Below are 26025 nucleotides of genomic sequence, written 5' to 3'. Positions count from 1 at the left end.
ACACTTCGTTTATGAGAAGTTCTCATTTTTCTTAAGATTAAAACATTTAATATCGAGCAATTATATACGTGGAAATCCAAGTTGCACAAAATCAATATATCAATTTCATTTCGAGATGCAAAAAAAGCTTTAATTATGTGAAATAGGGAGATACAAGGGAAGCACAATGAAAACCTTTTCCTTACCGCCGCACTTCACACAAATTTAAAAGATTAAAACATTCAACATTATTTGAACTTCATAGCAAATATAATTACTAATATTAAAAAAACTCTTAAGTACATTTCTATTATGTATTCTTGTCAGATGTATGTATGATATAATATAGGAGCTCAAAGCATAAGTATTAAACATTAAGCAACACAATTACAGTAACAAGAACTATATCAAGATTCAAATTCCAATCATCATAGCTATGATTAAAATAAATACTATACACGAAACATATATCTGAAATCTAAAATTGTTCTCGAATATTCATTTTCATTGTGATCAATAACAAAAGATTAGATATAATATAAAATTTAAAAGCATATCTTCGAAAACTTATGTTCTATTAATGTTTTTGAGCAATATTATGTTCTATTAATGTTTTTGAGCAATATCACATAAGAATACATATTACAGTAACAAAACAATATTACTTCTTCTTTTAGCAAAACAATATTACCTTTTTTTAGCATTAAAACCAAAAGGCTCTCAACTGTAACCATTTTTATCATGCACTCATGTTCCCATTGTGGCTTAGATTCCAATATGGCTTCCAATTGAGGGAAAATAACAGTACATGCATTAAAGTTAACTATATAGAGGCATTTAAGGTAAATTACATGGTCCCAAGTTGTTTAAGATTTAAACATGACATAAAGAAAGTCAACTGCAATTGTACCACAGTTCATAAAATTTAATGGATGCCAATACAAATATTCCCAGAACAACTTTTAAGAACAGTGCATAACGGATGCAAACATTCAGCTCGGTAAACGCTTAGGTCCAGGCATAAGAATTTCTATGACTTCAGAAATTTGACATATGGAATAATCATTGAATAAATTAGTCACTATTCCATGTTAAATGAATTCGTGATATTATTTTTAGGTTTCTATTCACTTTGCTTGAATGAACTTTGTCACTATGAATTAAGCATTCTTTGATAGGTATGAGTTTAGAGCTCAAAAAAGTGCACGGAACTCATCAGCTTCCTCAGTCATTTCATCGGTTGTGCGGTCTTTCCTTTCTTTGTCCAAGTCAAGCTTCTCCTTCAATTCTTTTTCTTTTACATCAATCTGATCAGTTAAAATACAAAAGATCACTATTTCTTCCAGCAACATCTAGTATTTCACTTCAATGCTGTTATGCGGAAAACATGAACGGAAGTGTACTTGTGAATGCAATTGCAAAAGCATTTTAAAAGCAACAGAAAAGTGTCTTGAAGCTTACCACATCATAAACTTCGTCCATTTTCTCGAAATCGCCACCTTTCCTTGGAAGAATATGAATGTGAACATGAGGAACTGTCTGACCAGCTTCAGGTCCATCCTATAACATGGCATCACAAGTTAAATAGGAGACCTGAAAGATATTTCTTTGGTAATATCTACACTTCCCTATACTTCTTGTTATGTTGCACATAAGAGCAACCAAAATACACCAAGAAAACAAATAATATAACCGTAAATAGAGAGGTGGATGTTTTCTATTAACTCATCCAAAATTCATTCAGTCTTACAAGGCAGCAAATGAAATCATCAATAATGATACAATCCAAAAAATCGCTGTAGATACCCAGAGATAATATTGATACTGTTTCAATTCCATTCTAGTTCACTTCAAGAATCTATTGCACCTTGAAACTAGAAATAAATGAAATTCTTTAGGCAAAAAATATACGCTGGAAACCTTTCCTCAAATCACTAGCCTCCAACTATTTGCTCCTCAGTGTCCTAAATCTAATTTACTTCATAGCTATTCTACCAAGATGTCTTCTAACACCTAGAAGTTTCTTACTGACAACTTAATAGCATACAGTGCCACCTACCTTGGTCCTTAACTCCCGATTTCCAGACTGAGAATGCACTCAATGAAATGCTGGGTATGCAAATTTAGTATTTACTAATAACTCCATCTCAAATATAATTCCCAACCTGCTCTTAATTTCACTTCCAATTCCACAATGTTGCAAAAGGAATTTATTCCCTAAAAGATTCCCTGCTTTTCAATTCCAGTCATAATTGCACCTAAGTGACCTGAAATTAATTTGCTTCTTAGCCATTCTACCAAGGTGTCTTCTAGCACCTAGATGTATCTTACTGACAACTTATTGGCATTTTGTGCCACCTACCTTAAATCCCAATTTACCGACTGAGAATGCACTCAATGAAATGCTGGGTATGCATATTCACTAATAACTCAATCTCCAATATAATTCCCAACCTGCTCTTAATTTCACTTCAACTGCCACAATGTTGCAAAAGGAATTCATTCCCTAAAAGGCTACCTGCTTTTCAATCCCAGTCTGGTCTAGAAAGGTCACTCCAGTCATCCATGTTTTTTGGGCCCAAGGATATTTTCAAAGAAAAATATTTTTTCTTAATACAGAAGTCCTCATATTCTAAATTGAATGTGAGAAAATTGTGATCAATTCAAAACACCCTACATTCTACTTCAATATGAACAACAGCAAAAAAAATTGAACGATCATGTTAGTTAAGTTGGTATGCAAGTACAAGAAGCGCTTCAAAATGTTCAATTACATTGATCAAACCTCGCATTCAGAAGCATGCATTGCTTATTCTTCTAATGGAATGCATGCTGCCTCCTTTAAAGGTAATTCTCTAACTTGTTCTAGCTGTTCACTCCCAAAACACATTTAGTTTGAAGTAACAATTTATTTGTCAGTCTCGTTTGTTGGTCTCCATTTATCAAAGTATCATTAAAATCAAGCTTTCTTGTTGCCTAGACTGTAGGCTTAATAAGTTAAAAATAGTCCCTCAATTTGCGAGTTAATCCCCTCTGAAGTCCTATCCAAGGTCATATTACAAAGATAAGCATGTTCTACGTGCAATACAAGATGAAATATACAATATGAAAAAGTAGAACTCTTGGATAGACAAATCCATCCTGGGAATGATACTGATTCAAACACTCTACGCCTGGATGCTAGAGGCCATCTAAAACTTGTTTGTTGACGTATTTTCAGATTAGAGATGGATTGCACTCGGTGCTATTTTGGTTATGTCCACCCCTACACACTATATAAATGATAACTTTTGCTTATATGTGTATAAATGGTTTGAGTTCATATGGATGCACATGAATATATATGTTTTTCTTTAAAATTTGAATATTTTATATGTTTTTGGTCAGTTCTTTTTACCGATTCTGATTGGTTCTCAGTTCATAGGGTTTTCTAGTTCAATCGCCAGTTTCGTTCCAATAAATTGGGAGAAACATAACATCCACATCAAACTCATCATTGGGGAGCTTTGGAGAAATATTAAGGTTGGGAAAAGAGGCTTAAAAATGATAGTAATCTTAAACATGAAACCCTACATCACTAGATTTTACCCATACAAAAGTTCTTTGCTACCTTTACTTTTATATATTCAGAAAATATACAAATTTAACATTTCAAAACTTGGAGGAAAATTTGATATGTGGTAGAGAAGTCATAGCATTAGGCTAGTAGAACAAGGTATCAAGCATTCTACAACATGGGAAGATTTTATTAAGGTACTTAAGAAAAGCTATTCGACTAGAGTTATGAGCAAAGTATAAATCAGTCCAACTCCCCAACACCGAAACAAGTGCATTTAAAAACATGTGCACAAATTTAGAGGTGAGCAATTGCACCTCAATAATCAAATTCACCAGTGTTATCAGAACTGGACAGGAACTAGTGGCACTGGCCTGTTCGACCGATTTGGGGATCAAATCGGTGCAGTTCGAGGTCTTGAATCGTAAATGGTTGGTTTGGGATCGAATTGGCTGGTTTTGTACTAAATCGACCAGTGGTAGACTGAACTGGCCGGTTTCGTATAATGTGACCAAGGATGTTCCAAACACAATTTTTTTTTTAAATACAAGATTTCTTGAGTGGGGCAGCATAATATTCAAGCATGTGGCCCTCCTATTGCGATGCAATTAATGGTAATGTTATATTCTTAAAGTAAAAGTGACATTCTTAAATTTTTAACATTACCATTAATTGACTTAGGATGTTTGAGAGTGGTTTTGACTTCATTGGATTTCATATGGTGAAATTAGATTTTAGATCTCATTCAAAATCCAACAGACTTAATAGCTTTCAAGATTTCAGGATTGGGGGGATTGCAATGTTTCCATTGGATTTTGTCATGTACAAGGACATGGAACTAACATTTAATCAAAAGCACCAAACCCTTTATGCACCTTGGTGTTAGTGGCTTTGATTTTTGAACTCCTCTATCATGACCCTTGTAAAAATGTACCCATCCCTCAAACAAAATGTCGATTTGGCATGTGAAGCTTTTTATATCTTACTTTAATGCTTAAAGGGTGATATTGATGATGAAGATCCCAATATGGGCAATGATTTTGATGATAAGTATTTGATGTAGCATGACTTTTTTGACGTCATAGGCCATCTAGAGCCTCTTTGTTGATGTATTTTTGGTTCATAAATGTATTGCACTAAGTGCTATTTTGGTTATATGTACTCTTATTTCCTATATAAATGAAAACTTGTACATATTTTTCTATATATGGTTTGGATTCATATGGATGCACATGAATATATATGCTTTTCTTTAAAATTTGAATATTTTATGTGTTTTTGGTCGAATAGTTTTTTGGTCCGCTTTTTTTACTAATTCCAATCTAGTTCCAACTAGTACCCGATTCATAGGGTTTTCTGGTTCGATCACCAGTTCAGTTCCGATAACATTGATCTCTAAAAGTCACAATGATCCATATGAAGGTAGTGCTTCCTCTATTTATATGGGGAAATCAAGCGCTATACCTCGACAAGAGCTAATATCCACAAAAATCCCCTAAAACATATGAAAATCCATGCTACAAAGTGAATAGGTCTAGGTTGACCTCCCAAAATGCCTCTACAATGAAGAATAAATGCTCAATCATTAAGTCGTCCTCAATAAATGCTCCATAAAGGTCACACGTGTGGGTAAAGTGAACAAATAAGGGTGACATCTCCTAAATAGTGTAGTGATGCTCCAAGAGATATGTCTCTTGACAAAAAGGTGTAATGTCTCACTCATACTTTTGAAAACCAATCCGAGTTGACTCAAACACGATCAACTCGATTGACACGGCCTTCAAATCAATTCCATGGACCATGTTGCCATAAAATCTAGCAATCCTTGTGAGGGGTTCACGAGGCGAGGGCCAGATCCTGTAGCAATAATGAGGGAGATTTCCACAATCACCGTATCAATCTTCCTCCTGCTATTTAGTGGAGTTTCACCACAATGGAGTATTCCTTGTATTCACCTATAAGGATAATCTAGTTATAAGGTTCCATGTGATGTAAATAAGCTAGGGAAAGATACCTAGAATTGGATAAGGCTCAATTCTTCTTTATAAAGGAGCTACGTATCTTACCCCTAGACTAGAGGGTTTATTTATATTCAATGATAATGAAAGACCAAGACACATAAAATCTAACGAAAGAGTTTACTTGAAGATTAGATCAATAGATAGATAATATAAACCCTAAAATAGACTTCAAGTTGAAACTCGCTTAGGGTTTAGGGTTCCCAAAGCAAAAAATAGATGATGGAAAGATGACATCAACCCCATTATGGGAAAGCCAACCACAATAAATGCTAGATTTTGTGTTTTTAAAAGTTATAAGGAGGTAAACCCTTGGTTCTCATTCACAAACATGCATCCACAATAACCCTACAGATAATTTGGACCTAGAAAAAGCACTAGCGACTTGCCTTAAAAAGCCTAGGAGATATAAAAAGGAAAAATATTTTAATTTTATAGGTTTTATATCAACAAAAAACAACCAGTGCCTGTGTAACACACCCCTCACTAACCCTAGACCCTACTAAGGTTAGAAGGAGGCAGTGGCTCTTATGACCCAACCTCCAATGTCACGCTATGGAAATGGGATCTAAATTTTTCGATCTTTTTCAACCACTTCAGAACTTAAAATGGATAACATCGTTGTGTTCGTGTCGACGAGACCTTTCCAACGATATAAAGTTTGCTCCAATCCAACTCTCGAATCAAAAGATACCATTGATTAAAGTCTTGGCCAATCAGATAGTTCCACATCCTCAACCTTGCCACATGGCTATCCAAGTCATTAGCCACATGGTCGTTGTTGAACCATTCATACTCATTAGACCCCTTTACGAGGTCCACTGGCTTGCGTAGCTAGTGGATGAAGGCAGAGTGGCCATGTGATATCTTGTTTTAGCTGTGAATATTGGTTAAGTTTCCTCTCAAAAGCACTAGAATCTGGCTCGGGGTGACAACTACAAGTGAATCTGATTGTAGCTTATCTTAGGTTGGGTGGAGAGTTTCCAAATCTTTTTATTAGATAAGTACACTCTTATGCCTTTGTGCATGTAATTATCATGTCTTTGTTTATTGTACTGAATGAATGCCATGCTAATGTTGGGGAGTGTTGTTTCCTGCGTGAATGAAGATGTCAATACCTTGTGTAAATATTTTAAGGGAATGGCTTGTTTCCGGTAAATATTTCTGCGATTGAAATTAACCTAAAGTTGCCTGAGTATGAAGAGATGGTTAATCTTCATTCATGATAAATTATATGCGTTGAAATGTTTGAATCTTTAGCCACTGTGTTGACAAATTTGCTTATACCAACATGCAAATATGTAAAACCAAGCCAGGCTGAGGCGCATCTAAACTTAGGAGGGATAGCACTTGTTTATATCTATGTATATAATACATATGTGTGTGTGTTTGCAAGATGCGGGCTGAGGGGCTTTATAAACTCATAAGTATGACAGGCCAAATTTTGGAGTTAGGCCACAAATTCTTACTAGAACCATCGTAGCCAAGACTTCGACTAAGTCCTTTGCAAAACCACCAGATTCAAGCTTCATGCATATGGATCGAGCTGGGGTTGAGCCTTAATACTCTTAGGGTGGGGAATAGCCCCAAACCTTCATATAATACAAATGTCGTGGGCTAGAGTTCAGGGCCCAGAGGAGCCAACATGATTGAATCTCATAATTCGAGGGATCGAGCGCTACATCCAAGGGCAGAAGAGGGAAAATTTGGGTCGTTAGTTGGACCCCAGAAGATTTACCTCTGCATTTCGAAGCGGAGGCATGCTCAACCCCATCAGGGCTTAAATGTCGAGAAATCGTGGCAAGGCGGGACCAAGAGATGGTTCGTTTGATGTAACTGGATGAAGGATCATAACGTGATTTATGCGATTATCAAGGCGCAGTGGGTTTGGCAGGATCCAGGGCCAGCCTAGTAGGTGTTGTGGCCAGGACCGGTATGCCCATTTTTGCAGGGTGAATGAAGAGTTGTGTTTCATGTGAGGTGGGGACTCGGGACAGGACACATCACCCTGATGTTATTTCCCCAGCAGTGTCTTGTAGCATTTGGTACCAAACACCCGAAGGACATGGCATAGTGAGCCAGCACTTATGCCGTGGCAGAGCTGGGGGGAGAACGCTGTCATGTGGGTGGTGTCGTGGCCATGAAGGACCCGCACCCATGTATTATATGTAATATATATATTTGGGCATACCTCTCCTGGCCATGACACCTACCAGGCGGGCCCTGGATCCCGCCAAACCCTTTGTGCCTTGGTAACAGCATAAATCACATTATGATCCTTCATCGAGTTACATCGAACGAACCAGCTCTTGGTCCCGCCTTGCCACGATTTCCCGACATTTAAGCCCCGATGGGGTTGAGCATGCCTCTGCTTTGAAATGTCGAGGTAAACCTTCGGTGTCCAACCAATGGCCCAAATTTCCCCTCTTTTCTGCCCTTGGACGTAGCGTCCAGTTGCTCAAATTATGAGATTCAATCCTCCTAGCTAATCCGGGCCCTAAATGCCAGCCCGCAAAATCTATACTATATGAATGTTTGGGGCTATTCCCCACCCTAAGAGTATTAAGACTCAACCCCAACTCGATCCATATGCACGAAGCTTGAATTTGGTGGTTTTACAAAGGACTTAATCGAAGTCTTGGCTACGATGGTTCTAGTAATAATTTGGGGCCTAACTCCAAAATTTGGCCTGTCATACTTATGAGTTTATAAAGCTCCTCAGCCCGCACCCTGCAAAAAATAACACACACACACACTCACACACACACACACACACATATATATATATTATAAACATAGATATAAACGAGTGTTATCCCTCCTAAGTTTAAATGCACCTCAACCTGGCTTGGATTTACATATTTGCATGTTGGTATAACCAGATTTGTCAACACAGTGGCCAAAGATTCAGACATTTCAACGCAAATAATTTATCATAAACAGAGATTACCCATCTCTTCATACACAGGCAACTTAGGTTAATTTCGATCCCATAAATATTCACAAGAAACAAGTCATTCCTTTAAAAAATTTACACGAGGTATTGACATCTTCATTCACGCAAGAAACAACACTCCCCAACATTAGCATGACATTCATTCAGTGCAATAAACAGAGACATAATAATTACATGCACAAAGACATAAGAGTGTACTTATCTAATAAAGAGATATGGCAACTCTCCACCCAACTTTAGACAGGTTACAACGACATTCACTTGTAGTTGTCACCCCGAGCCAGATTTTAGTGCTTGAGGTGGAGTACTTTTGAGAGGAAACTTAACCAATATTCACAGTGAAAACAGGATGTCACAAGGTCACTCTGCCTTCATCCACCAGCTACACAAGCTTCCACTTAGTCTTCTAGACTTTACAGACATGATTAACATCCATGCCACGATACCACAGTACAGATAGTCCCAGCTCACTTTCAGGAGAAGAGAGTCCACATCAAAGGAAGGTTCATCAATGGATAAGCTATTGATGGGTAAAGAGGTCACCTCTCCAGGTACTTCATCAGTGAGTCAAGCACCAAAGCTTCAGCCCCAAGGAAAATCTTTGTGGTTCATCAGACCTCAGAAATACAGTGTTTCTTCCCAATCCAGCAGGTTCATCAATCCGCAAGCTTCCAGTGGGTTCTTTAGCCTATAAGCAAGCCACTGTTCTCTATAATTTTTTCACTCAACAAGCCTCTTTGAGGGTTCCTCAACTGGTTCACTTTCTCCAGGGCTCGATCACTGTGATTCTGATCATTGCTCTCTCTCTCTCTTGTTACACCTCTGACCTCCCTGGAGGAATTTTTTCCTAGTGTTCACCATTGTTCTCTTCCATTGCATATGCGTGTGAGAGTGAGTTCTCTACTCTCCACCTTGTTTTCGTGCCTTTTCAACAAACCAACCATCTCTCATTTTTGAGGCTCCACACAGTCAATTGCCTTGGACAACACAACCCATTCCTTCTTTAATGTTTTGTCCTATTTGCTTGCTATTAGAGCTAAAAGACACATGGGCTTGTCCTTCTTCTTTGCAGTTAATTTATTGCATAGTTAGCCCATTTAAGCTTCTTAGCCAATTATGACTGATATTTAAATCAACAAATTGTCAGAAAATCAGAAAGCCAAAAAGGTTTTCTTATGTTGACAATTACTTGTGATATTCTTGTATTCTTATTAGCTTTCTTTAAGTTCTTCCTTTTTTCTTCTTTTCATCAAGCAATCATCAAATCAAAACATGAAGATAAAGGACACCAGATATAGGCACTCAGCAAGGGCTAAAACCCCTCTATAGCAGAAAAACCAGTCAAACTCTTCCACTAGCAGATTCAAATCAAATTTGAGACAATCCAAGACCTTAGACCAGACCAAAAGACCTTCCTCCTCCACCAAGTCAACCTTCCAAGATGATGAACCAAACATAAAAGTCAACACTGCTTCAATCCAGCTTCAAGTCAGAATTTCAGCCCCCAGTGTCTAGAATTTTAGCCCTACCGCAGATCTGAAATTTTGGCCTCCCCGCAACTTCAAAATTTTGCACGTGCGAATCAAAGAAAGACAAAAACAATGTCTTCTTACTTGAAAAATGTCTCATTCTCCTTCACTAGGGTTTTCTCCTCCTTGGGAATTTTGCTCTTCTTTTCTGTCTCCAGCTACTGCAGATCGAACTTCTTGATCGGTGCTTCAAATGAGGTCGAAAAGTTGTCAATATATAGTGAATCTGGGAGGTTGAATTCCCTTGATGAGGTCGACTTGGTGGAGGAGGCCTAAATGACCTAATTTACATTAAAATAAATTTCTTTCTTGATTGATAAAGCCCAAGAAGTGTCTTTTACATGATGACAAAGACAAGGACTCTTGACACAAACCCTAGAAGCCTACAATGGAGGCTTTGAGCTATTAATCATTGACCCAAGCATGAAACCCATGCTTTAATAAGTCAATTTCTTTTACAATAAAATTTATTTTTCTTTCTTTTGACAAGTACAATACATTATGACTCAAATATAATTATGAAGACCGACACTAGTTACATTATTCAACACAAATTCCTCAAGCAATCTGAAATTTGTGTCCCTTTCTCTCAACATTCTTAATTAATTACAATTATTTACAATGAGGGAATATTAACCAGTGGTTGTCATAGTCCCCTCCATCTTGGGGGAACATCGTGCTTGGTGTTCAATAAACATATACAAACAACACATGCTTAAAAACCATGCACAACTAATATGGAGCTTTATACGTACAACTTTGTACAAAATTTACAAGGTATTTCCATTTGCTTCAACCAGCAAACAAAAAATGATAAGTTGCCCGCATTTGCTACACCATTTCCCACATAGCTTCCTCAGGCCCAAGGTGCCTCCGCTGCACTTTGACTTGCTCTATTGCTTAAATATGGAGCATGAGTTCTCTCTGATCCAAGATGCATAAAGGTTTCAATTGGAACTTTCCCTCTGGTTCCACCCGTAACACAGACCAGTCAATTACATGATTAACATTTTGTGCATATCTTTTAAGCAATGAAATATTAAAGACATCATGAACTTTCATTTATGGTGGCAACACATAATGTATATAACATCTTCCTCAATTGACCCACGCTCCTTTACGTGCTCTCCATGTTGAATCATCACCGGTGACTCATCACTCTGAATGTCTCTCATAGGATCAATTGACTGCTCATCATACACACCAGAATATAAATCTGGCTTGTTGTCAACAACTCCACATGACTGCTCATGCTCCCCATAGGCATCCTCGTATGAACCCATGGACTCATCCAAAGAAGAATCCTCATCCTGAAAGTCGGAAGAAATCTCCTCCTACTCTACCCCTCTCATCTCCTCAATGTCAGTCAAGCATGAGTGGTCAGGTTCCTTGCAAATGAAGCAAAGACCCTTCCTCCTTAGTTTATTCTTGCTACATGGTTGGTCACCACCAATCCTCCTCAACTCTTCCTGGGTCAATTGTCTCTTGAACAAATGAATGTTCTGCTTAACCAACCTTTCTGCTAATTCATAAGAAGCAAGTGAAACCCATTGTTCCTCCCTCCAAACGGCCAACAATCTAGATTGTAACTCTGTGCAAATGGCATCCTGTCCTCCCATGCATGAAGACAAAATGGATTGCATGTATGTTATGACCGTGTCAAGATGATGTTTCCTAATGTTGAAGAAGCATTGAAACAACTGCAAGATCAAATCGTCACACTCCAACTCAAACATGAGGTCATAACTTTTAGAATCTCAAGCCTCTTCCCAAAGGTAGGACCATCATTGTTATCCAAATCCTGAAAAGTATCCACTATCAATCTGAAGAGTCTCCTCATTATATCATCACTATAAGGAGGTACAGGTGTGGTCAGCATCATGATACTACTGAGTCAAGGAGCAATTGGAACTTTGACCCCTACACAAGGATGCTCCAAAAATTTGTGTTGTATGAGAGCAAGCATAGCTGGTTTTAGAGCCGAAATCAAGCTCTTCCCATTTGACTAATGCACCTTGGAGAGGAGTGAAGTAATTTCTTCTAGTTTGAGAAGGGCTTTTGTTGTAACCCCCATACATCTTAAATCTGTTCCAAGTGCATAAATTTTGGGCCCAAATTCATGTTCTTTTTGTGGTTGCTCTTACTGTAGCAAAGTAAGTATCCCCTTAGAAAGGGATCTTTTGATTTTTGCTACTAATTTATAAAGGGAATTTATGAAGGTTTGATCCATGTTTTAGCTGAAGAATGACAAGTACATCAAGCTATTTCATGCATGACTTTGACTGACAACAACAATAGAAGTATATAATAGTAGCTAACTCAATACAAAGGTCTCTCACTTGAAAAAATTCTCAACAATTAGATAAGGGTCCAAATATGAACACCTCATGTAGACTCACCATACTCTCTCACTAACTTAGCAAATATTAAAAACTTTCTTTGAGAAATTTTAACAAACAGTTAGCAAGTAGTACTTTTGTCAAACACTTTGCAAATAAAGTGGAAACACTTGCAACATAAATAAGTATGAGAGGCAAATGCTTGAGAGAATTATAATGCTCAAATGAATTTGATACCACACTGCATGCATGCAAAACCCAGGTGAAATGAAGTAGACCCAAGTGCTGGAAATGGCCCAAACTAGTAGCATGCATCGCCCAAAAAATATTGTTGTTGTTACTGATGAAGAGCCGAAGTTTCTACCCTCAAAACTGCTCAAAAAATTCTGAAAATTTAACCTCGAGCTCCTCACACCAAAACCATAAAAACCCAAAAATGGTTTGGCTTAAATCTAAGCTGAGATCAAGCCCACCAAGTGATGTGAATTACCCAATTTACCAATAAAACGAACTACTGAAAGAATATTGTTTTACAGCCCGAATACTAACCGGGAAATTCTGAAATTTTAACCACGAACTCCTCTCATAAAACCCAAAAATGCCCAAAAAAATCTTGGACAAATTCTAGCTGACCTGGAAAGTCCCAATTTAGTGTTAGTTTCCCAATTTGCCCAGATCTGCACATTGCTCCAAGTAAGATATATTTGCACCACAATGCTCCAACTGTTTAATCCTGCAATTTCACTACAAAATCACTGGCTCAAATTAGAGAAATCTCCTACAAGACCTCCGGTAAATAAACTAGGCTCCAACAAATAAATTGGGCTCTAGGAATTAAAATCATCCCAACAAATAAACTCAGTCCCAATAGATAAATCTGGCTTTGGAAAATAATTAGGATAACTGGAACAATAATATGGCCTCAACAAATAAAATTTCTTCAGAAAAATATCCAAAAGTAATTTTGCCATTGCAAAATAATTCAACCCAACAAGAGAAATTCATCCCAGTAAGAGAATTTTGGCACGGCAAGATAATTTTGGCCCTTCAAGATAAATATGGCCTAGCAAAATAATCTCGGTCTAGAAAAATAAATTCCACCAAAAAAATCATTTTAGCCCAACAATATAATTTCGGCGCAGTAGAATAAAATTTTCCCAACATGATCATTAATTTCAGCCCTACAAACCAATATTAATCCATCCAATATGTTCTCTTTGGCACCTTGTGAAATCCTCTGCAATAATAATTCTCCGATAAATAGACTAAGAAATTTAACCCAAAACTTGTATCCTTTATTCTTTAGGAACAATACGACAACTTTGATTTTAACCCATAGCTGGCCAAAATCATACTCTGATACCACTGTAATATTCCAAATATAAATTTAACAGCAAATTGCTTCAAAAAATTTAGCCATCAGCGCCATAAACAATTTCTACGAATCGAACCACAAATTTCACAGCAAAACAAGGAATGCTCTGATACCACTATAATGTCCCAAATATAAAATTTGCAAAAAATAACTTCATAAATTTAAGTTGTCAATACCATAAACAATTTGCACAAATTAAACCACAAAATTTATGGAAAAACGGGAAATAGAATCTGCAATTAAATAATAGACAATATAAACATGCAAAAGATCTCAACCTTATTTTATTAATATGTAAATAAGCTAGTACAAGAGCAGGAATATGGCTGAGATGATGGCCCCAAATAGATCTACAATAATGCCGCAACTGGCCTCCAAAACAAACTGAAAATCAATAAACTGCAACCTGTGAACCCTGAATGGATCCACCAAGGGAAGAGATGGGTGCTCGCCCACTCTCACTGAATCACCCAAGGGTTTCCATCCTGGGGCTACTGCTGAAGTAGAGAACTAGGTTCTCAAAACCTCACCACAAAGACAATACACAAATCCAAGATGTCTCCAAATGGTTTCCTCCTCCTCTTTTATAGATCCCCAAACCTCTAGAAGCATCTCATTTTATTATTTTATTATTATTCTAGAAGCTCCTCCATTGACTTTATCTTAAGTGACCTTTTAATTTTATTTTATTTCACTTAAGTCACTTTTGGCCTTTTTCCTCCAATTAATCATTTTTCCTTAATTAAATGACTAATTAAAGCCATTTTTAATCAAGGAAAATAGTAAATCTCCCACCATACTCTCTCCGACCACTGGAAGTCACTTCTTAGCATCCCATCTTGTAGATCTTCTCATTCTGGTTCCAACGAGCTATTAAACTGAGGTATTCCATCAAATATTTCTCCCGAAATGCCACCTCAAGAGAAATTAATTAATTAAGACCCAATAATAACCTCGTTTTCTAAAAGTTGTCGGAATGCAACAGAATGAAAGGCAAGTTGTGCAGATGATAGAATATGCCAAGAGAATGCCATTGGACCCCATAAAAACTCCTCAAAACTCCCCTTGAACCCTTGATGACATAAACCTACTCCCATGACCTGGCCATCTTGTGCCCTGGAAATCCACCCCGGTTGTTTTGCATGTACACAATTTTATTGCAGGCCTCTTCCCACAATAACATAAACAATTCTTGATCATAGATCATTGCCCTCACTGCCTCCATTATGGTCCTATTTTTTCCTCTCAGCGACCCATTTTGTTGAGGGTTGTAAGGTACCGTGAGGTCCTTTCTAATCCCTACTTCCTTGCAGAAATCCTGAAACTCATTGGAGGTATACTCACCCCCATTATATGATCTCAGCACCTTAATCTTCTTCCCAATCTGGTTCTCCACAAGAGATTTGGATTTCTGAAACCGATCGAAGACCCCATCCTTGGTCTTCAGGAAGTAGATCCAAGTTTTCCCGGAAAATATATCTATGAACATCACAAAGTATAAAGACCATGTGATCGATGTCACAAACATATGCCACAAATGTCTGAGTTCACCAAGTCTATCACTCCCTTAGATTTGGTCTTGTTGTGAGGATACGCAGCCTTGGCCTGCTTGCCAAGCAAACACCCCTTACACACTTCATCATGCTCCACCCTCACCTCTAGAAAACCTATAACCATCCTTTGCAACATAGGTAGAGCTTTGTAGTGTAGGTGTCCCATCCTCCTATGCCATATGCCACCCTGGTTGTCACTCTTATGTATGAGAGCCTTCACCAATTGTCCTCTCAACAAATAGAGATCCCTCTCCCTTCTCCCAATCATTCACTTCTTGTTGGGATCAGTTCCTTTCGCCCTAATAGCCACCTTACCTCCAAAAAAGTTGACTTCTAGTCCTCTATCTTCTATGGCTAAAACTCAAAGGAGATTTTACTCCAAACCCGATATGTACAATACTCCGTTCACCTCCATGATACCACCTGGAGTCCATCTGAAACTCAATACTACCAGTGCCTTATGTTGCATACTTGGCCTTATCACCAAGCTCCACATGTACATCCCTAGGCCCCCTAGTCATGTTGGTGAATACGTCTTGAGATCTCGTCATGTGACGAGATGCTCCACTGTCCACGAACCAGACACCTCTCATGATGGTTCCAAAAAGGCATGACACCAAGGAAAAGTTGTTCTCAAACTTTTCAACCATCTCTTCCACCTGTGTAGTGGTGGTTGTAGTTGTCTTTCCTTTGCCCTTCTTCTTGTTTGGACACTGACTGGCAAAATGCCCAAACTTGTGACAAAGAAAGCACTTGAATTTGCTCATGTCCTCCTTTTTAATCTGTGAAGATCCACCTCCACTCTGGTTATGCTTAGCCTTCACTTTGCCCTTTTTCGCTTGTGCAACAAGAGCAAGCTCACCTTTCTCCTCAGTACCCTTTCGTTGTCCTTCGATCAATGAGCTCCCCCAGAACTCCTTCTGGATGAAATCATCCCACAACCAGCGCCAATCAAGAAGTTGTTTCCTAGCAAGGATCCCATCCACAAAAGTGGTCCAGTGCTTAACGTAACACATCAAAGCAACTTTTACTAGCTCTGAATTACTCTGTTTCCCCAACAATTGCAAGCTCATCATGAGCTCGTTGGATCCTCGTGAAGTAAGATGTCACAGTCTCACATACGTTCATTATGATGCTATTCAATTTCTCCTGCAACACCATTTTCCTGTTTTCTTTTGAACTCTGGTAAAGACTGGTCAGAGCTACGCACATCTAACGTCCAATGTCCTTCCTTGAGATGTGAGGAATTATGTGATCCCTCACACCATCCAAAATCATGCACCTTGCTTTCATGTCTTTAAGATTGTGCTACGATGTAAGGTTTGGATCTGAAGGAAATTGAATGTCTCTATTTACGAGAGTCCACAGACCATTCATCTTCAGAATCATGGTAATTCGCTCCTTCCATGAACTGAAATTAGCAACCCCATCCAACCCGTCTTCATACCGCAAACTTCTCAAGGATACCATCTTCACAAATCGACCACAGCCACAACAACTAGCTACAAAATTTTAAGAAAATAATTTTGTTGCCGTAAAAAGGAAACTTGCATTTGCAAACCCTCCTGATCTCAGATCTCTCTCTCTCTCTCTGGGTCTTCTAGATAGCTCTAATGCCATGTTAAATTTTCCAAATACTAGCCAAATTTATTTTCTTGTGGGAATTAATTTTATTCCCTGCAATTTATTTATTTAGCCAAATAAATACTAAATCACTGAAAAAATAAAATCATTGGTATTTTTAACTTCTATAAATGAATATATGCAACATAACTTAAATCAGATAAATCAATTACACATTGCACAAATAATTCACCCCACAACAATTCTCCATCATCTATTAATCTGGAAAATCTGGGTTTTCAACCCATAGAGATACAAGGAAAAATACAATAATTGGAACCTATAACTCGACCCCAACAAGATGAAGTCAACCCCTTGGAAATCAACCTTTAGAAGAAATCGACCTGGAGAAATTCGGCCCAATCAATCAGTTCGCAAATCAACCTGCGCCCTCCCTGTGTGCTATCATTGCGCCTCAGGGAACCTCGATCGCCAACAATTTGGCTTTCTCCAAATCAAATCAACCTTCCTCTAGCAACTCGGCCCTACAATCTCCTCAACTCAAACCTCCTGGATTCACCCTCAATTCTCCCATACTTCTCCTCCCCTATGCTCCAATCCACTGAGCCACTCGCACTAGAGAAAATCGCTCTCTTGAGTTCTTGTGTGTCTTCACCTCTTCGCTAGGCTTCTTTTATAATCTTCATTAAGTCCAAATCCCTAACCCTCATCTCCCTTCTAGAACATCTTGGAGATCAGCGATTGAGATTATTTCTAAGTCACTTAAATAATTAAATTATTTATCCTTAGGTCCGCTTGGGGTAGCTCAATTGGAAATGGTCGTGGAAATGAAGTCTCACCGAACCGGAAGTCTTGGGTTCAAATCTTGTGCTATCCCCCCAATAGGGGTGAGAAGTTGGACATGATGAAATGTAGTCCTACCAAACTTACAACAACAAAAAATTATTTATCCTTAGAAAATGACTTAATAGTCCACAATTATCTATTGACTTTAATAATTGTACTTTTCCTAATTTAGATTTAGGAAAGAAGACATAAATCACTTATTCCACCAAGTAAGCACCCAAAGAGGCAATAAATCATCTTCTACATGCTAAGACACCAAGCCTATGTAGAAAACCTTTCGAAGCTATCACTAGCTTCAACACAATCTCCTCAATGAAGTGTGGAAGAAGATCATTAATGTCATCCAAAGGACCGTGTTTGTGCCATCATCAAGAAGTAAGGACTACAAGAATCAATGTGACCAACCAACATGTACACAAGAGTCATTATAACATAAAAAATGGGTCATATTTAGTGTAAAAGCTATCAAGTAGATCACATTAGGTATCTTCCTCAAATTCACACTAGCTTATGACTTTATGCAACTTGCCAAGGTTTAGGTATGAGAGGACCATCATAGAACACTATTAGTTGTGCTAGTACCCAATATTAAGAGTACTTCTCAAGAAACAACTCAAGGTGTAAGTGTGAATGATTACAATATTGCTTGAGGTTTACTTCATGGGAATGGTATCTTTGACATGCAAGGCCACATGTAATGATCATCCGCATGGTTGCCTTTGTTGAGGGAGTGTTTCATGCAACGATTTAACCTTTCCTTGGCATTATGTCTTTACACCCCTTTCTTTGTCTTTTTTTGTATTGTTTGTTTCTTGATTTGCAAGTCCCCTTTTGATGTATATCCATTTCATTGCATAAAGGTTGGGATAATTCAATTAAGTACTTTCTTTAGTTATGCATCCATTAAATTAAGACTTAGGGTGATGGCCTCATACCAAAGGAATTGAACTCAAGCTTCCTTGGCTTTCAACTTATCATTAATATCCCTTTTATTTTTCTTTCGCATTTCGAAATTTATACCATGTTCTCTCTTTTTTTTTATACAACTACTATTAAATTTCCTGTGAACTTAGTACGTGGCACTCTATTAACCTAGCAGATTGCAAAGCTACTAAATAAATGCACAACTAGGTTCTTAACACAATTAATGGAAGCAAAAATTACACCAATCTCAATCACAAATTCCACAAATAGATTCTACATAATCAACAATTCTTCATTACATGAATGTTGATTTGGGGTAGCATTAGATGTGCTCTAGCCATGAAAATTGGTGGAGAGGCTAAAGCACATGAAATTCCCAAGACCCAGAAATGGTTTGGGCAGATTCTAACTGGTTTGGGAGATATTAAAATAATTAAAATTTTTAATGGAGTTCTTAAGTCTAATCTTAGGAAAAATAAAATATTAATGGGAATTAATATAAAACTAGGTTAGAAGGTTCCAAAAGTCATAGATCAAGCCAAATCTAATCTTAGTCGTTGATTAGAGATTTAATCTCGGTCGTTGAAGGACCAACAGGAAAAGTATAAGAAGAGGCTTGAGGGTCAGTTGGAGAACACACTGAGGGAGATCAGTTAGTTCGATTTCTGGAGCGGGGTTAGCTAAGAAATTCGAACTAGTGGTCTAGACTCTAGAGAGCAGCAGGAGGTAGCAAGTATGGAACAGAGAGTCGGGAACAGCACCAGGGGAACAATGCAGAGGTTGGAGAGGCAGACGTAGAGGCAGCAGACTACGCAGTCACTAGAGGGCCTGCATGGGTGACGCAGAGAGGCCCAATGCTGATGCAGAGAGTCTGGGAGCTACGCAGAGGTCAGCCAGGCTGACGCTGAGACTGGGAGAAGCGCTGAAGAATTTTTCTCTATGTTGGGTAAGCCAGTTTGGCACCCAATTGTACTGAAGAATTGTTGAATAATAAAATCCTCCCTTGCTGCACTAGTTTTCCCACATTGGATTTTTCCGGGGACTGTTGTCCAAAATATTTGTGTCGATGTGTTAATTCTTGTGCATGTTTTTGTTTCTGTATTATGGTGCGATATCTGCAGCATAATTTATTTTAATGTTTACAAAAGGATTTTCATAAATAACTTATTGGGAAAATAAGTAGGTAAAATAAATCATTTGTTGCAGTGATAGAATTTTCACATGGTATCAGAGGAAGCAATCAGAGACAGGAAAGGAAAATCAATTATGGGTCGAATCATGATGCAGAGGCATCTACGTCAAGAGACTCTCATAGATTTTCAAAAAACTGCACAAGAGAAAGTGATTTTGATTTCTCTATGTTGGCTTCTAGGCTAGAAGAAGAAGTGGCTTGTGTGACTAGCTCTGCATCATCAGAGGTGTGGTATATAAACAGTGGAGCCTCTTGGCATATGACGGGAATCCGGGAATGTTTCTTAGATTATTGGGAGGAGAAGATGAACTTTTAGATCACCATGGGGAACAAGGTAAAGTGTACTCTAGTAGGGAGGGGTACCATAGTTTTTAGACAGAAACAAGAGAGCGGTTTCATGCTACCAGTGCGCTACATGTACCAGGATTGGGGATGAATTTACTTTCCGTGTCGCAACTTCAAGGCAAAGGTTATGACGTTTTCTTCATCAAGGAGAAAGTATACGTCAAACACCCGAGCTGGAAAAAGAAAGTGCAGATCAGGATCAAAAGTAACATGTTGTAGAGGCTACAATTATAATCACCAATGGCACTAATAGGCAGTCATGGGGACAAGGATTTGAACGAACTATGGCACAGAAGAATAGGACATTTGCACCATGGGGCTCTGAGAATTCTCAGGAGCACTGTAACAGGAGTTCTGGATCTTAGTACAGAACGAAATGATGTATGCAGAGGATGTGCTCTAGTAAAGTATGCCAAAGCAGCATTTCCTAGAAGTAAAAACAGGGCCAAGAGTGTTCTAGGATTGATACACTCAGAGATCTGCGGACCCATGTCCACTACTACTCTTAGTGGTGCTGAGTACTTCCTCACCTTCATTGATGACCACTTAAGGAAAACTTGGATTTATTTTCTGAAAACCAAGGATGAGGTTTTTTGTCGATTCAAAGAGTTCAAGGCTCTGGTGGAGTATCTGACTGGGAAGAAAATAAAAGTTTTGCGCTCAAATAATGGTGGAAAGTATGTCGATAAGGACTTCATTGATTTTTGCGCTATGGAGGGCATTAGAAGAGAGTGGACAACTCCTTACAGTTCGGAGTAGAATGGAGTAGCAGAAAGAAAGAACAGGACTATTGTAGAAGCAGCTAGGGCCATGATGTATGATCAAGATATTGCTGCATACCCGAGGAAAAGAGGAAGAAGTTGGATCAAACTGCAGAGAAAGGATATCTAGTGGGATATAGCGAGAACACTAAGGCATACAGAATCTATCTTCCAGGGAGCAGGAAGGTTGTAGTTCGATGAGATGTGAAGTTCATGGAAGACAGGGCTTTCAGGAAATCTCGAGAAATGCCTTCCGAGGAGCAGTCAAAAGAGGAACCGTTGGTCAAACCTCTTCAACCAACGGAAGAAAAGAATTCTTCCTCAGGTCAAGAAGAATCACAAGATGAGGAGAAGATAACAAAAGCACTTGCTGGCAAAGGAAGAACGAGCAGGGAACTTCGTCAGATTCTGCGAGATGCAGAGGACTTCATCGGTGCGCCAAGGAACAACAAGAGGGAGCGAAAACAACCAGATAGATATCAGGCATTAGTAGCTCAGGATGGGGAGCCTACCAGTTTTCAAGAGTCATCTCAACATCAGGTTTGGCTGGATGCAATGGTAGAGGAGTACAACTCCATAATGGTGAACGATGTCTGGGAGGTAGCGCCAAGGCCTCAAGACAGATCAGTGGTAGGTTCAAGATGGATCTACAAGATTAAATACGTTGTAGACGGCAGTGTTGAGAAATACAAAGCCAAGTTTATGGCTAAGGGGTATGCTCAAAAGGAAGAAATTGACTACGAAGAGACCTTTGCCCTGGTAGCCACGTATACATCTATTCGAACCATGATATCTCTTGCAGCACAAATGGGGTGAGAGATTCATCAGATGGATGTTAAAATGACATTTCTGAACGGTGTGATAGAAGAAGACATATACATTGAACAACCAGAGGGCTTTGAGACACATGAGAAGAAGTCTCATGTATGCAAATTGAAGAAAGCCTTGTATGGGCTAAAATAGGCACCTAGAGCATGGTATGGGCGAATTGATGGCTACTTGCAGAAAATAGGATTTGTCAAGAGTGACGCAGATCCAAATCTCTATTATCCAATTGTAGAGAATAAGCCTCTAATCTTAGTATTATATGTGGATGATCTCTTCCTGACAGGATCATCCAGGCTCATAGGGGACTACAAGAAGAATCTAGCCACGGAATTCGACATGAAGGATTTGGGACGAATGCATTATTTCCTGGGGTTGGAAGTTTGGCAGCAAAAGGGGGAGATCTTCCCTGGGCAAGGAATATATGCTACAAAAATCCTAAAGAGGTTCAAGATGGAGGACTTTAGACCCATGGCTACTCCAATGATAATCAACTGGAAGAATATTGATGCATCAGAAGAGAAAGATGTTGATCCCACCTTATACAGGAAGCTCATAGGGTCCCTGATGTATCTGGTCAATACCAGGCCAGACATATGCTACGCTGTCAACACCCTCAGTCAATTCATGGTGGAGCCGAAGAGGGCGCATTCGGCAGCAGCCAAACATTTTCTCAGGTATTTACAAGGAACAGTCGATTATGGACTCTCGTACACCAGGGGTAAGGATATCAGATTGAGTGGGTTTACTGATTCAGATTGGGCAGGAAGTTTAGTGGATCAGAAAAGGACCTCTGGGTACTGTTTCAACATTGGATCAGGAATGACCTCTTGGTGCAGTAGAAGACAGAAATCTGTGGTTCTAAGCTCAGTGGAGGTAGAATATATGGCCGTAAACACAGCTTCGTACGAGGCCATATGGCTTAGAAAACTGCTTGTGAACCTATTTAGAAGAAAGATGGAGGCGACTAGGATCATGTGCGATAATCAGTGTTTCATCAAGCTCTCTGAGAATCTAGTGTTTCACGATCGGTCAAAGCATATTCATATTCGGTGTCACTTTGTCAGAGACTGTCTCCAACGAGGAGCTATACAGTTGAGCTACACTCCTACAGGAGAACAGGTGACAGACATCCTTACCAAGGCCCTTGGAAGAACCAAGTTTGATTATTTCAAGGAGAGGATGGGGATGATAAAGAATCCATGTAGCAGAAATGGGTATGATGTTGCAATGCAGTAGCAATCAGCAGTAGCACAATGCAACATGATGAGAAGGAGTTTGCAGTGCAGATACAGTGTTGGGAAGATGGACCAACAACAGCACGGATGCATAGGGAGCTGCAGTACAGATGTAGCAGTGGCAGTGATAGAGCCATGGGTAGCAGTACAGGATGCAACAGTGCAGAGGATGTTGGGCAGGGAGGCCTAACATCAGCATAGGGACCGGTGCCAGATAATCAGTGTGATACTCAGTGTGGAGTATTATTAGAGCACAGTCCTCGCTAGGAGGGAGTGTTGATTTGGGGTAGCATCGGATGTGCTCTAGCCATGAAAATTGGTGGAGAGGCTAAAGCAAATGAGATCTCCAAGACCCAGAAATGGTTTGGGCAGATTCTAACCGGTTTGGAAGATATTAAAATAATTAATATTTTTAATGGAGTTCGTAAGTGTAAACTTAGGAAAAGTAAAATATTAATGGGTATTAATATAAAACTAGGTTAGAAGGTTCCAAAAGTCATGGATCAAGCTAAATATAATCTTAGTCGTTGATTAGAGATTTAATCTCGGTCGTTGAAGGACCAACATGAAAAGTATAAGTAGAGGCTTGAGGGTTAGTTGGAGAACACACTGAGGGAGATCAATCAGTTCGATTTCTAAAGCGGGGTTAGCTGAGAAATTCGAACTAGTGGTCTGGAGAGCAGCAAGAGGCAGCAAGTACAGAACAGAGAGTCGAGAGCAGCACCAAGGGAACAGTGCAGAGGTTGGAGAGGCAGACGCAGAGGCAACAGACTGCGCAGTCACTGGAGGGCCTGTGTGGGTGATGCAAAGAGGCCCAGTGCTGATGCAAAGAGGCAGGGGCTGACGCAGAGGATCTCGGAGCTATGCAGAGGTTAGCCAGGCTGATGTTGAGATTGGGAGAAGTGCTGAAGAATTTTTCTCTCTGTTGGGTAAGCCAGTTTGGCACCCAGTTGTACTGAAGAATTGCTGAATAATAAAATCCTCCCTTGCTGCACTGGTTTTCCCACATTGGGTTTTTCCGGGGACTGTTGTCCAAAATATATGAGTCGATGTGTTAATTCTTGTGCATGTGTTTATTTCTGTATTATGGTGTGATATTTGCAGCAGAATTTATTTTAATGTTTACTGAAGGATTTTCATAAATAACTTATTGGGAAAATAAGTAGGTAAAATAAATCAGTTGTTGCAGTGAAAGAATTTTCACAATAAATGCCAAATACATTAAACTTAAACACTTCGTATGAAACAATGGTTAGTGTACCTCATGTGTGTTTCATCATCATCATTGAATGAGCGAGCTAATCAAAAAAGTGAGTTGAGCATGATATACTGCATGTTTTTGGATGTAGAAAATGTTGGTCAGCATCTCTAGAATCATTGTCTACAATGTGGATCATTGAAGGAAAAATCTCCTCTAGTTACCCCAAGGTGAGAGGGGATAACAATAACTAACCTCTCATTTGGAATATTTCAATATTTAAACTTTTCTTATTAACATGCCAAAGTGGTTTGGGATATTTCCATATCTTATTAATCAAACCAAAACCTAAGGTTGAGTGCTACATTATTGACCTAAGTCACCTAATACGAGGGCACGAGACACGAAGGACACGAGGATTCGAGTGTCGGACACAAACACGTTGACCCCCCGGTACAGGACACATTAGGACATGTTATATATTATTTTATTATATATATATATATATATATATATATATATATATATATATATATATATTAAAAATTAGATATTTCTTACACAAATTCTCATTCATGATACAAATTCATTGATTCAAACATACATCTTCATCTAGATGTAAGTTTTACAAAGTAATGTTATGCATATATATTACAAATACAATTGTAAAATCAATGATCCAATAGGAGAAAGACAAGCTACTGTAGTTTTCTCATTAAGTCATTAAAATCAAAATATGTTACATAGGTAGTAGTAATGCCAATGGCAAATAGAAATAGCAAATACAAAACAACTACAAGCCTCAATGCAGTAGGTAGCTCATGAGTCCTCAATCCTCATCATCAAAATCAACATCGTTGTACTCATCATCATGGTCACCACTACTCTCCTCTATTATATCCTCCTCCTATTTATCCAATGTCATCTCTGCATCTGTTGGTGTGGAGGATGACCCCTCTACAGTATCACCATCATCAAAAGTGACAAGCTCTAGCATTGGCTCATTAAGATCCAAGTTGGCCAATGCCAACTCAACAATGTTGTCCAAACCCATATCATCACAAAAGAGATCCCACATCTTTGTCTTTCCCTTCAACCACTCATCCCTCTGCCTGTAAATAAGACGAAGGTTGGTGTGCACATACACCATTGTATATGCCATGGACTGCTCAACCTTGCTCTTCTCGACACTATACAAATTCCCATATGTCCTCCAATTCCTCTCGCAATAAGAGGATGAAGTCACCTGAGAGAGGAGCCTCATGGCTAACTGTTGTAGAGGAGGGTTTGTTGCCCACCAAGAATAGGGCTTCTTAGCCCCCATGTCTCTAATCACATCATATCCTGTAAAACGACCAATGCCAGTGGAAAACTCTCTAAAGGAATCCTCCACCTCATCAAGGGATGCTCTATCCTGAAAAATCCACCACAATGCATCTTTCCTCCCCTGTGAAATTTCACCATCCATATGAGGAGGGAATTTGCAGGAAGGTCCACCATTCAGCCACTCATGGTTGTAGTATTTTGGATTCAATGACCGAGCCAAACAATGTAAAGGTGTGCAATTCTTGTCCCATCTGCTGCCTGTATGGTGGTGAAGAAGGCCTTTGATGATGTCTCATACTCAGGGAACTCACTCTGTAAAATAATGCTCCTCACAGATTCAATCATGGAATCCCATCTCTCATAAACCTCTCATAGGATGGGTTGGTCTGCATCTACAAATCGAAGCAAAGAAATGATAAGGTCCATGATCTTAATAAGTAGATCTACCCTCGCCCACCAAGCATCATCTAACATTGTGTCC

The 26025-nt window shown here is 38.9% G+C and overlaps 1 protein-coding gene across 1 annotated transcript in view; it reads right to left on the bottom strand.

Moving 5' to 3' along the window:
* Nucleotides 1-841: 841 nt before the first annotated feature.
* LOC149158606 (bifunctional bis(5'-adenosyl)-triphosphatase/adenylylsulfatase FHIT-like) overlaps nucleotides 842-26025 on the bottom strand; it is an 86277-nt gene continuing 61093 nt past the window's right edge. Inside the window, exons 4-5 of the mRNA XM_089436269.1 lie at nucleotides 1441-1539; nucleotides 842-1286 (exon numbers count right to left, since the gene is read on the bottom strand). Of these exons, the coding sequence (XP_089292395.1) occupies nucleotides 1173-1286; nucleotides 1441-1539 (213 nt within the window). The 3' untranslated portion in view covers nucleotides 842-1172. The remainder of the gene's footprint in view (nucleotides 1287-1440; nucleotides 1540-26025) is intronic.

Source organism: Pinus tabuliformis, chromosome 5_2 (assembly GCF_031772625.1).
Source record: "Pinus tabuliformis cultivar Carrire ecotype Pingquan chromosome 5_2, CPIR1, whole genome shotgun sequence".
Classification (NCBI taxonomy): domain Eukaryota; kingdom Viridiplantae; phylum Streptophyta; class Pinopsida; order Pinales; family Pinaceae; genus Pinus; species Pinus tabuliformis.
The sequence above is the reverse complement of the archived record's forward strand: the minus strand, read 5'-3'. Positions and strand labels throughout refer to the sequence as shown.